This window comes from Pyrgilauda ruficollis, unplaced genomic scaffold (genome assembly GCF_017590135.1).
Source record: "Pyrgilauda ruficollis isolate IOZ18807 unplaced genomic scaffold, ASM1759013v1 scaffold12, whole genome shotgun sequence".
Taxonomy (NCBI): domain Eukaryota; kingdom Metazoa; phylum Chordata; class Aves; order Passeriformes; family Passeridae; genus Pyrgilauda; species Pyrgilauda ruficollis.
The window spans coordinates 17060111-17073593 of record NW_024510321.1 but is presented as its reverse complement, the minus strand read 5'-3'; the positions used below and the strand labels follow the sequence as shown (position 1 = coordinate 17073593).

At 43.2% G+C, this 13483-nt stretch overlaps 1 protein-coding gene across 1 annotated transcript in view; it reads left to right on the top strand.

Moving 5' to 3' along the window:
- The first annotated feature begins 1454 nt into the window (after positions 1-1454).
- The window catches only part of PLXDC2 (plexin domain containing 2), a 249294-nt gene continuing 237265 nt past the window's right edge, over positions 1455-13483 (top strand). The window contains exon 1 of the mRNA XM_041488579.1: positions 1455-1939. Coding sequence (XP_041344513.1) covers positions 1831-1939 — 109 coding nt within the window. The 5' untranslated portion in view covers positions 1455-1830. The remainder of the gene's footprint in view (positions 1940-13483) is intronic.

Genomic DNA, 13483 nt, shown 5'->3' with positions numbered 1-13483 from the left:
TGTTATCCTTTGATTTACACATAAACACAACAATGATTAAAGAGCAAGACACTTACAATGGACCTGATGAATCCTTAATCTCGGGAGCAGCAGTAAATTAAAGAAAACCACGTTCTTGTTACTGGTTGTTCTTTTGTGATTAAGTATTAGTTGTCTGCTATGTTTGACATTCCGTAGACCTATTTATTTGATTAATTTAATTGTCGCCCTAATTAATTTAATTATTTGGTAGCAAGCGCTGAGAGGCTGGTGCATTCATGGTTCTCTACATGTTGCTCAGCTGATTACCACCTCCACAGTTTGCTGAACGGGTAAAAAGCTGCCGCCCGGTCCCCGGTGCCCCTTTCGCTTGTCTGGGTTTGATTGATGTGCCCTCTTGCTCGCTTCTGTCTCCGTGCCGTCGCTCACAGATTAATGGAGGGGATGGGATTATTCACGGTGCGTTTAATCAAGCATGAAGATGATTTTTTTGGAAGGGGAGGACCCTCCCAGTCATTGCACTTTCGAAGTGATGAGTGTACATAAACAACTCTCTGGTTCGCGAAAAGAAATAGAAAATAAAAGGGATGAGGGGTAGAGGGGTGTGTGTGGGCGTGTGAAGGGAGGCTGCTTTACCCGAAAACACAGGGAAATTCTGGGGGAGACGGGGAGTGGGGAAGGGGATTCAGGGGGTATGGGCATTATTGCAGTTGTCACCCGCGAAACTGACGCACGTTTACACAGCAACTTTGCAACAAGCAGGCGGCGTTGGGCCGGGCTCGCCCCGTCCCGCGGAGCGGCGGGGCTCCGCCCGGGCCCGGGGGTCTCCGTGCCGCCCGCCGTCCTCCCCCGTCCTCGCCGTGCAGCGGGGGCTGCCGGCGCTCCGGGCAGCGACCCGCCCCGCTGCGGAGCCGTGCCGGGGCCAGGTGCCCGGCCCGGAGGCGCCTCCCGGGACCGTGCGGAGCGCGGCCCGGCCGGCAGCGGCGGGAGAGACGGGGAAGCCCCGGCGCCTGCGCCCCACCGCGCTCTGCGGAGGGGGCGGGGGGCAGAGCGAGGAGGCGGCCGGGACCGGCCTCAGGCGAGCCCCCTGCCCGCACTTGCGCGGCGGGCGGCGGCGGCAGTTCGGGCGCGCTGCGGGCCGGGGGAGCGCCCGCCCCGCGCCGCTGCCCTCGGCCCCGCACCAGCGCCGCCGGCCGCGGAAACCGCCCCGAAAGAGAGAGAGAGAGAGAGAGAACTTGTTCGTCCGTCCGTCCCCGCCTGCCTCCCCGCCGCCCGCGCATCCTCTCCCGCGGCGCATCCGCCCGCCCTCCGGGTCCTGCTCCCCCCGTATTCGGGGCCGGTCTGCTGGCTCCGGCTGGAACGTTTCCCCGCTGGTTCCCTCGGAGGGGTTTAGTTGGTAGCGGTACACCGAGGAGAGGCTCCGTCCCTCAGGCATCCTGTCTCACCCTGCGGGGGAAGGGAGCTGGGTGGGGGCAAGCCAGGAAGGGAGGATCTCAGTGGCTCTCCTAAAATCTAGCAGCAGGCTGCGAGGAGGGAAGAGTTTGGCACTTCGCAGCGAGGCTGGGCTTGTTTTCCCTAGCGGTGATGCCGCTGGACTGAGAGCGGCGCGGCCGCGCGAGTTAGGGGGACGGAGCCCCCCCCCCAGCTCATTCCAGCGCCCCCCAGACCCGGTGCAGCGCCTTCAGCCCCGGCGGCTCGTCCCTGCCGCCCCACTGTATGAGCGCTGCTCCGAGGACAGGGCGGCTCGGCGCCTGCTAGGGCTGCTCTCCGCCGCCCCCCGGACTTCCCCACCACCGACGAGGAGCGGCGCGCACCCCGCACCCGGAGAGTTGTCTCGGCAGGCTCCGTGCTATGGCGAGGCTGCGGAGAAGCAAACTAGCCGCCGGATTTCTATTACTTTTCCAGTGCCTGAGCGAGCGCTGCCAGCTCGCCGACGGGGAGACGCCGAGGCAGAGCCGCGGTAAGCGAGGCCGGTACCTGCCGGGCGGGGCCGGCCCGGGTTCTCCGCGGAGCTCGGGGCAGCGCGGCCGGGGCGGGGTCGGGCCGGGGCCGGGGCCCCTCGCGGTGTGGGCTCTGCCGGCCGCTGCACGGGCCGCGTACGCGGAGAGGGCAAACGCCGTTCGGGGCTGGCTCCCCCTCCTCCCGAGAGAGGCCCGGGGTCCCGGCTTCTCATCCTTCCCTACCCTGGTTTCTCTGGAAAGAGCTCTCTATGACTTCATTTCTTATTTTAACGAGAATTCGGGACTTTCCTCCTTTAATGAATCTGCCCCGCGGTCACTGGGAGCTGGTGCTGTTCCCCTCCCCAGCCCCTCCGCGGGGTCCCCGGAGCCTCCTCCCTAGCCATGTACGAGACGTGAGGGGCTCACCTCGAGAACCGGGAAGGGAGGGACGGAGTCCCCGGGAGAGGCGCCCCGGCAGCCCCCCTCGCCCGCCCTCCCGCGCCGGGGGCCCCCAGCTCTCCCGGCAGCGAGCCGTGGAGGGATGGCAAAGTTTCCCTGCAGATCCTGCCTGGGAGAGCTAGCGGGCACTCTCCTCCCCCGCGGAAGTCAGTAGCTTGCAGCCTTCCCTGGAAACTGGGCGTTGAGAGAAGGAGAAAGATAAAGGAAGAAGCCCCAGGCGCTGTGGGACCTGTTCGTTAGGAGCGAGAGGCTCTGTTGGGTAACTTTGCTTGTGAAGTGTCAGGGTCCTGTTGTCAGTCCTTCCCGGAGACACCTGTTAATGCGTGACACGCAGCACCTGTAGTGCTTTCTCTTGGGCCACTGTTTCCCACAGCATGGGGTTGGTTCCCTTTGGGTCACTAAAGCCTTCTGTGTCCTGCATTCCTGTGCTGTGGAGGGGAAAGCTGCTAAGGGAAGTCTTGGCACATTTGCTGACAGTGAGAAAGGTCGTGGGGTTTGTGTGTCAGGGGACCTTTCTGCAGCAGATTCTGGCTTACAGGTATTTTCAAAAGCTGTGCCTGTGTAGTTGAAATACCAGCTAGATTATTAATAGATGGAACACGCCTACTGGCTCCCCTGGTGCAACAGAACTGCCCCTTCCTCCTTTGTTAAAGGTTTGATACAAGTGTGAAAAGTTTTGTGGTCGCTGTGTAACTGACCTGAACAAGAGAGACTGGGTAATTTTTTTAAATGTCCAGTGAGATTATGCACTAGACAGAGTGGGAGTTTCCCAGGCAGGGGCCTACCACTGAGTTTTGGAATTGCTAAACAACGGGGTAGCTCAGCAGGTTGCTGGGGCTCGCATGTCACTTGGGGCCAAAGGGAAAAGCCGGGAGGAGAGTTTTCATGTACTGCTGCAAACCCCATGTTGCTGCACTCAGGGCTGTAGGCAACAAATGTTGGTATTTCTTAATGTTAGTTGTAAGGGAGGAAAAAAGTGTAGTGGTGATATTAGAAAAAGAGAGTTGCAATCTTGTGTGGTAGTGGACTGAACTCACAAAGTTTATTATCTTTCAGTCGATGTATCCAGCCAATAAGATATTAGTGCTGACTAATTGAAGTATAATATATCAGTGGGCAAATAAACACCACACATCACTGATTTAGGCTATTAAGTTGAAGTAGTCGTCAACTTCTGTACCAGGAGGTGCTAAATAGAAGGTTTACTAGTGGATTGCTTATTCATAAATCATTTAATAATGTCTTGTGTCTTCCTGAATGTGTTACGAAGTAGGAAGGAGTTTATAATCAGTAATAATTTACAATCAAATAATTGTTTTGATATTTAATACATTCTGAAGAAAATATAGCAAGTAGTTGTTTTCTTCCAGTAGCAGATGGGCAATCTGAAGTCGGTTTTGACATCTAGATGTTTATAACTTTGACATCTTTTCCATAGTTCTTGATTTAAAAAAAAATTATATTATTACAGTAACTAAATGTCATTTTCAAAATCTGTTTTATTTCCTTTTTCTGTTTGTTTGTAGTACTCTAGCTATTTGGGGAGGGAAAAAAAAAAGAAAAAAAAAGCAATGGTAGACTGTGTCCAATCAGTGAGAAGAGAAAAAAATATGTAAAGCCAGAAATTTAAATTCAGGTTTTGTCAGTCAAAATTTAAAAAGAGGTGTTTCAAAGTTTTACTTTATTTAGCACCTACTGTATCCTTTTGGATCAGCTCAGATAAAACCTTTAAAGAATTAAAGAATAAATATTTGAGGTTGCTGCAAATTCTTAAGGGGATGCTGATTTTACCTTTTTGTCAAATACTCAGTAACAAAACCCCTTATTGAAAATGAATGGAATAGCAGTATCAAGAAATGGAAACATATAGTAAGCCCTGGCAGAGCTGGAGCCAGCGGGGATTTCTGAGGATGCTACCAAAGGGATACACTCTGATTTCAGCAGACGTGGGAAAAAAAATACAAAGGCATTTTTTGCCAGCTCATTAGAATTATCTTACCGCAGAAAATCAAGTCGGACCAATTCAAGTGAAATAATTTTCTAGGCATGCCGGAACTTACCTGGCTGCCCCTGGGGGTTTCTGAACGCAGTCTGTGCGCCCGGCTGCGCTGGCCGGAGCCGGCTGTCCCCGCCAGAGGGCGCAGCGGCGGCCGCGCACGGCCCGGCTCCCTTCCAACATCCATCCATCCATCCATCCATCCATCCATCCATCCATCCATCCATCCGCCCCTGGGCCCGTGCAGAACTTCCCTTTTGGTGACAAAAATGCTAAAAATCCAGGATGGAGGTTCTTAAACACGAGGTTTGTTTGTGTTTTACAGTAGCCAAACTGAATATGATGTTGATTAAGTGAAGTGAAACAGACAGTCTCTTGAAAGCTCACAAAACAATTAAGGGATCTAGTTGTGTAAGTGAGAGCTCACTACTGAAGTGCTGCCACAAAGTCTTGAAAGTGTTGCATTCTTTTGCAAATGCCATCAGTCAGAATTGGGAGAGTGTTATTGTAATTTTTATTACAATATGTCAAAGTATGTTCCATAATCCTGATATAATTTATATTCAATGGACTTCTGCTGTCTCCAGGCATCAGCATTCAGAGGGGGGGGTAAAATTATTTTTATAGGATAAATTGCTATTAAGGAGTGTTTATTTATCATTTATCTACTGCTGAAATAGTAACATTTTGATATTTCCTGAATATTACTCTGTTAAAAAAAAAATCCATAATTGAGACCAAACTTTCATCATTGTACTTTAGTACCTTTGGCTTTTATCTTAGAAGTAGCAAAAGAAATACAAGATTAAACAACATGTATATCAGGTATATTTTCTCCGTTTGCATTTAAGGGGTTTTTTGGTTTGGTTTTGTTTTTTGTTTTTTTGGGTTTTTTTTTTTGTTCTTGATATGTAAACAAGGACTGTTGGGTTAGAGAATCCTAGTGACATTTGAGAGAGCAAATCCTATTTGCATATCATATACATTTTGCTAAGATTTCTCTCTAAAGTAGTCATCTCTTTTTTTCAACTTTCATACTGCTTCTTTCTCTTTTTTTTTTGTGCTATTTTCCTTTGTCATTTCCTCTGAAAGAGTGGTTTGAAATACTGCTAGTAAATAGTGGGTAAATTAAGACTATAGTGAGGTTGACTTAGGTCTTAAATTCAGTTTTACAGAAACTCATTTCCACAGTAAGATCAATACTCATAGTTCCTTGAAGGAAAAAATCCCTTGGGAAAAAGTGTTTTTGTTTGGCTCTGAATATTCCTGTTCAGAGTTTATATCCTCATACAGGCACCTAAACTCCATCAAATACTTGACTGAGATGTTAGGTTTTGTCTGACATGTAACTTGGAACTGATGATAAATAACAGGGAAACTATCTCTCTACACTGTAAACAAATGTAGTCGAATGAAGAACAGGTCTTTATAATTTGGAATAGGTTTTTGTCTGGTGAAAAATTTATTAGCAACACATACAGGCCATTTAGAGCAAAATCTTGTGACATCTACTGCCTTACTGAATACCAGATTCCTCTTAAAAAATGCAGTTTAGGAGGGCTGTTTCCTTTCAAGGAAGAGACTCCTGAGACCGTGAAGGAGGTAGATGAAGAAATGCATAATGTCATGTGATGAGAGACTCCCTGAGGAGAATAGTCACAGACCTTAGTATTTTTCATTAAGGACTTTTTGGGAAATTTTGGTGGAGCAGTGCTGCAGGTCCCCACACCTGCACAGACCTCAGGAGATGGAGCTTTGGATCTGAAACTTGTGTTTCCTGCAGGACTGCTATGCAGTGGTGCCTGGAAAGTTGCTTGGCTTTGAAGTATGCCAAACACAGCTGTCACATGCTCTGTTGAATCCTACTATCTTTTCTCCAAAAAGGAGATAAAAATTTCATATTAAAATAAATAAAAATAAAAGCATCATTTAACCCTGCTTTTTATAAAAGCCACCATGGTTTCATTGGATTGTGTGAATTACTGCATAGTTTTGCTGCTTGTAACTCTAAAAGCCCTGGAAAAAAGAAATCTCTGTAACATCCCCCATTTCAAAACTTACCAAGGCTGCAGTCTGTTAGTCTGAGAACACAGCTGGGGTCACTGGTGTTTTGCATTCCCAGTGTGGTTAATGCTTCCTAAGAAAAGCGAATACCAACGGAATTTAAGGCGGCCTTGGTTAAGGTATCTCTCCTGAGGACTCTCTACAGAGGGAACAAAGGTAATTTGATGGGAACATTTGTGATCCAGTACAAGGAAATGCTGCAAGCTTGCCAGCAGTGTGGAATTATATCCAACTTTTAGGTTTGATGAGGGCTGAGCTGGGAGTGTTAATGCGGTGCAATTGGCAGATGCTGTATTTTCTAAACTGGAGAATTGCATAATCACAGCAGGAACAAGAAGAACCTATGAGTTTGCTTTCTATGGAGAAGTATGCAGAGAGGCCATGCTAAGTACACATGAGGATTGTTTTTGGTTGTGGCTTCTCACAAATGAGCATAAAACATTGCCCTGAAGTGACGCCTGTGAGTGCTGGGTGCTGTGTCTCATCATGGAACACTTCCTCCGCTTTCTCCTCTTCTCTTTTTTTTCATCCAACCCATAAACTTAACTTCAGTTAGCACTCCTTGCAGTCAGCATTGAGCAATCAGTTGTGTGAAGTGTTTAGGTTTGAAAGAGCTTGTGTAACCTGTTCATGTCCCTCAACCCAAGGGCAGTGTGTTAGAGTGTGTTTCTGGGTTGGATTTGACCCAGCCTTCTGAAACAGGCAAACGGAGCAGGTTCTAAGGCCAGGTCCAGGGTCAGGCATGGTGCTTGAGTTGAACGCAGTTTCAAAAGTAGCATCTTGATGGGGTGATCCATCAAGAGAAGTGTAAGGATTGATATGAAGGTAGGTACAAGACATCACAAGAATGACACCTGTGCTCTACTCAACCATGGTAAGATCCCAGGTGTTATATTTTCTTCAGTTTCAACCACTGCACTTTAAGAAATGTATGGACTAATTGAGGACTGTCATCTGAAGAAAAAAGGAAAGAACACTGCTATAGAGAATAAAATTAAGAGATGACCTGGTAACAATCTTAAGGTGTGTAAAAGACTTCCTCAGAGGAGGAACTTGTCTTCAGCAGCAGCTAATGACTGAAATTACAGTAAGGCAGTCTGCTATATGATGAGGCTAGAGGACCAAATTATCTATGAATATTCTTCATCACTGAAACAGGTTAGATAAACGTACGTCCAAAATGCCATTCCATCAAAAAAGGCAGCTGTTCCTATCTTGGAGCAAATGGTGGACATGTGACCTTTCTAGGTGTCACCCAGCTATCTGGAATCATTCTGTGTGGATAGCTTTAAGCTAGATAAAATACAAGCATGAATTCCAGTGCTCACTTAGCTTGAGGCCTCTGTCTCTTATTTCCAATGATATACGTGGCTTTAATGTTATTTCAACATACGCTTTCTGTGGCTGTAGATGAGTTAAGGACATTTAAAATTCTGCTGTAGTTAGTGTTCTTATGTCATGAAATAAAGCTTTTTAAATCAGATTTTGTTCTTACTTGTTTAGAACTTTTACCTTTTAATATGAACACTGTCTAGGTTCCATTATAAGCAGGTAATTATTTTTTTTTAAGATATTCTCATAGTGACTTTTTTGCTCTTTAGGCAGAATCATTTATCTCATGCCGTTTTGTTCAGTGAACAATCCTTGACGTGAATAGGAACAGTTCCACAAAGGGGATATATAAACCTTTCCATTTAACCTTTCTCTGGCAGTGTTTCATATATATGTTGTGTCAGAGTTCATGCTAGGATCTCCATTCCTTTGCTTTACAGATGTAATTGAACTGTGTCAAAGGGCTGCTTATGTTTCAGGGATGCAATGCCATTTATAGTATTTACTGCAGCTTTCCTTAACTGCTGTCATAGGGCATATTCTCTTGGAAGTTTCAGCTGCATTGAGTAGCAGAATAGGATGCAGTGGTTACCCAGTGATAAGCATTTAGAGTTGTATTTAATTTTTAATTCTATTCGTGCATCACCGTTTATTTCCCCCTTTAGTTGTAATTTGCAAACTGCATCTCTGCTGAATAATTGCATCTTTTTTTCTCACAGGAGTTGCTGCTAGGCTAGTTGTAGAAGGTATCATCTATTGTAAATTCACTGTTTTCTGAAGGGTTAAGGTTGTTCATCACTATGCACATTCTTCTTTTATGAGTCAGCAGCTGAACTAAAAATCCATTGGAAAACGTAGTCTTGGCCTCCATAGAGAACTGGGAGCCAACATGAGTCTTTCTTGTGGTAGTTGCTCCATGATATTCTCCAGCTGCATGTTTCTGCTTTCCTGTGTGGGTTAAAAGGACTCTCTGTTTGAATTTGCAAGCAAAACACTGTTCATCTGCAATTCAATCTCAACCCTGGGGACAGAAACCCAAGGCCCTCTGTAAGGAAGTTCTTTGTGGCATGTTTCAGAGTTCCTGGGTCCATCCGCTTTTGCCCCATCCTGCATCTCCTCCTTGCCCTTCCGGCTTGTTTCAGAGGTTGCTTCCTCCTCACTTGTACTGTTTCAGCAGCTGATGTGGCCATGCTCTAGGTCAGGTGGGTCAGACCTGCTCTTGTTACTCAAGAGGGATTTAAAAAAGAGAGAGAGAAACAGAAAAGACTACACTTCAGAAGACGTAGTGGAGGTAAAAATAAAATCATAAGGAGGATGAATGTAGTATTTTGAAACCTATAAGCATTATAAATCATCTTAGAACAATATCAAAACGTTGGAAAAGTAGAATAGCTGAATTCTGTTCAATACTACCAGGTGTTACATAGGTTTAGTCAAAAAATATTCAAAGAAAAAACTAGTTGAAATTGGAAAATTCAAAATGCTCTTGTCAAGTATTTCACTGGCAAGTGACAAAACAAGTAGTTGTGAGATTGTTGTTTTGATAATGATAAAATATCTCATTTCAAATTTTGCGTTCGGACCTTTAACTTAGAATTTTTGTATTATATATGAACACAATTAAAAAGCAGTTTGATTTGAAATTTATGTGTTTGTGTATTTACATATTTTTAATTTAATTTCCTACAGCAAGCATTGACTATTCACTTTTAATCTGAATAAGATCAAAATTTTGATGAGGGTAGGAAATTAACTTTCTAGTCATCTCTATTTGAGCCTTATTGCTGTTGAAAATTTGGCTATGTAAGCCCTGTAAGAGTAGGCCATTTTATCTTGTAAAAAAACTTACTTTTATTTGATGACAGGAAAGGTGAGAATGGCTGAAAAGGACAGTTGTCTTGACCATCCAGCTAGTGTTTGGGGGTTTTGTTTTTTTTAACTTTATAGTATATTTCTCATTCAGGTTGCTTCTTGGTTAATAAGATGAGGCAACAAAATTAAAAGAGCATATTTTTCAGATGGCAGCTGCTGTAAAGATAATAGATTTATGTTTTACTTGCAGTGAAGATATTTATGGGCTAGAAGTTCAGCATTTGGTGTATTGCAGAAATCTAACCTCAATATCAACACAATTTATTACTGTTTCCTATTTAAACTTATATATACACTGACCTAAATTGTAGTCTCAAATAAAATGGTTAACATGAATCACCATTGTAGGTTGTCATCAGTTCTGGTTTCTATTTTCTTTTTATTATGTCTGTTACTCATATTCTTTTTAAAGAAGTTTTTGTGAATTAAGAATGTGTAATGTAATGCTTTTTAGTTTATTATGCAAACGCTACAACACTTAATAACTGAAATGTACAGTTGTAGACTGTAGAAGTACACAACTTTTCATGTTTACATTCAGCCACAGAGGGTTCTTTCCTGTATCAAATATCACACTAAACAATAACATAACTGCTTTCAGTTTTGCTAATGTTAATGAATTTATCCTTCCCAAACCTTTCCTGTATGCTGTTGGAGACACTTCTATCTTTCCAATGCACAAATGATACAATAACAGTAGTAAGTTGTCCTGACAATTTCTTACCTAGGACAGCATAGCTAAGAAGGGATAATTAGGTCAGCAAGTATTTCCTTGAGATGAGAAGCAGTTGTGTCGTGAAAGTCTGTTCCACATGCCCCATGCACCACAGGCCATCAGTAATGTGCTTCACTTTAACAACCTTTGAGCACGTGGTAAAATTGCAGCAGACCCAAGTATAATGTGCCACAGCATGTAAGGAGGTAATTGAGTTTGAGTTACTACAGTAGCAAAAAAAATAATAAAAATAAATTCTAGCATGCTTTGTTTGAAGACTTGTTGGACTTTATCTGGTTTTACTTAGCCTGGTTCTTTTCCATTTATTTTTTGACTTAACATACTTGGCTTTTTCAGCCCCTGTTTTTTTCATGCACAATTACATGGACAGTGATTGCAGAGTTAGTAACACTGGTTTGGATTCAATTCAGAGCCATTTTCTAGAATAACATTAATGACCTGCAAAATTACTCTTCTTAGAGAAAACTTGTCAATTTGACTGGAGGAAAGAAGCTACCACTGTCTTTTCTCAGCCTCTTGAGCACACTCCATACACCTGGAACGCAGCGTAGCATTCAAAAGGAGGAGGGATTATGCTCCACCTCAGCTGAGATGCCTGAGGACTGGCAGTTCTGCCATTTCATATTGTGTTGTACTGCAAGCTTGAATCCAGCCTGTGTTCTTAATTTTGTTTAGGTGCTGTGATGTTGAACCCCTGACTTTTGATTCCCATCACTTTTCAGCAAGCAATTTGTATGCTCTACTTCTGCACTGTTGTTTTCAGACCATACTTGTCTTACAGCTTGTTTGATTGCTCCCAGTATCATAGATATGTGTTTTATATTCATAGTTTTTTTATTCTTGGAAGACCTTGTAGAAGTCAGGTAATATCCTAGTTTTATGAATAGGCAGGTGGTTTTAAAAAGTGACAGTTTTGCCAGAATTAAAGATTCCTTGTTCGTGTATCAAAGTATGAGTTGAATTTTTCTGCAATAGCAGATCTTTTGAGTTTCCCCTTGTTTCTTCAAATTCAGGGGTATAGCTTCTCTCTGAATTATTATCCTTCAATTCCCTAATCTCAGATTTTAAATCCCTGTCAGACCTCTGATCAAGTAACCTGTCTGTCTGGAAAAAAATCCAGATTAGAGTTGACTGAAGGTTCTGATTAGCGCAGTGACCACGAGGCTTTGTCTTGGGCTGCTGCAGATTTTGCCATTTCTGATTCTCCTTCTTCACTCAGACTTGCATCAGGAGAGGGGTTTTTCTCTCAACTGTTTATATAACACATCCCAAACTGCAGCATTTTATACTCTAGGTGATAAGTTCTTTTCCTAAACACAAGCATGTCTGAAGGATAGACAAATAGAGAAATACTGGGTCAGATTTCTGCCTGTTGGCACTTTGACAACTTGAAAAGACTGTGTCCAAATCTTTTTGGTTTTGTCATTGAGTTCTTGGAGACAAGAGAACGATGGTGTTCCAAAAACTGTAAAATTATTTTTCCTGTAATTAAACTTTAAACATAACAATCCAGATTCAGAAATTGCTAGTCAGAAGAAAGAATTCCAAAGCACTCGGGTTAAAACCCTGCTGACCAGAATGCTTTGATTGCTGAAAAAAGTTTATTATCCTAAAAAACCAATCATTGCAAGATGTAAATTATTATTTTTCTTGATAAATATGATAGCAGCCTTTACTGGGACTGTATCTTCATGACATTTTAAGGAAAAAGATTATTGACAAATAATCTATAATACATGTATATATACACCATCCATGTGTAATACTGTGGCTCTGATGCTATAAATCATGCTGAAGTTTCCTGTAGAGTAAGTATCTTGCTGAAAACAGAACTGATAGATCAGCAGACTGGTGCTTTTCAGCATGTGCTGTTTTATCACTGATGGTGGGTTTTGTTTGTTCTGCAGAAGTAGTGATAAGTTAAAAAAGCTGTATTTTAAAAAACTGTTATTCTTATTTTGCAAAGTACATGTGTTTCCCTCCTCTCATCTAATTTGAAAAAAAATTACATTATAATTTAGGTAATATATCTAATAGAGCTATCAGTTGTGTGTGGGGGGGGAACCCAACAAAACAAGAGAAGAAATCAACAAGATCAATAAAACAAAAAAGGGGAGGGAGAGGTAGGGGAGACAGCAGGAATGAGGGGAGGAAGGGGGAGGAGGAGCAACCCACCAAAAAAATAACAAACCAGACCTCAAATGGGCTGCACACTTTGGAGCATTTGGAGTTGCATATCCAGGCTTCAGTTATGGAAAACTTCCCTTATTTAGAACTGTGCTTAAATGCTTGCTTAACAGTATCATTCTATACAAATGGTGTCCTACAGATGAGTGGACTGAAAAAGATGTAGATGTTTAAGATTTTCATGTGATCTTGGACTTTGGAATGTAGCTGATCCAGAAGTCCCAGTACATTTGCAACAGAGACAATAATTTTTGCAGCCTTTTTGCAGATCCTGAAATGGTTTGAGGGGAAAAGGATCTTTCAGCAGGCAGAAAAGACTGACCTCTCTGTGTAGTTTTAGTGGATAACAGAAGTGAGTAATCTCTTCTAATGCATGTTCTTTAAGAGATGAGCACTGGGATTTTTTTTTTCCTTAATGTGATGCGGAAGACACATTTAGGAAATACACAAACTAAATATTCACTTAGATTTTATGATCTCTCTCCAATGGACTGAAATGTGGCCTGAGCTTGAGAAGCAATAAGCACACATGGCTCACATCAAATTTAAGTGTGAACACTTATTACATGCTGCTTCTTGAATGCAAATTTATGGTTTATTGTTCTGCTTTTTACACAAAAACATTGCTGTTAGCTCTGGGGATGACCCAGAGATGTTAATGAATCACATTTTTATCCCTAAGCATGTATAGATAATAAACTGAAGGTGTAGTCTTCAGGATAGGAAGTTATATCCAGCTTTGTCTTCAGAAGTTTGCTCTAGTTAGAGCAGGTTGTAAAAGAAAATTAGTTCTTTCAGCTTTAGCTTTGACCCTCCCATGCCTGTATTTTAATTTCATTATTTTATCCCTATTCTGCTGTTTTATGACATAGCCTAGTGGGGGTGCATACCAAGCCAGCATTCCTAGTGAAACTTAAA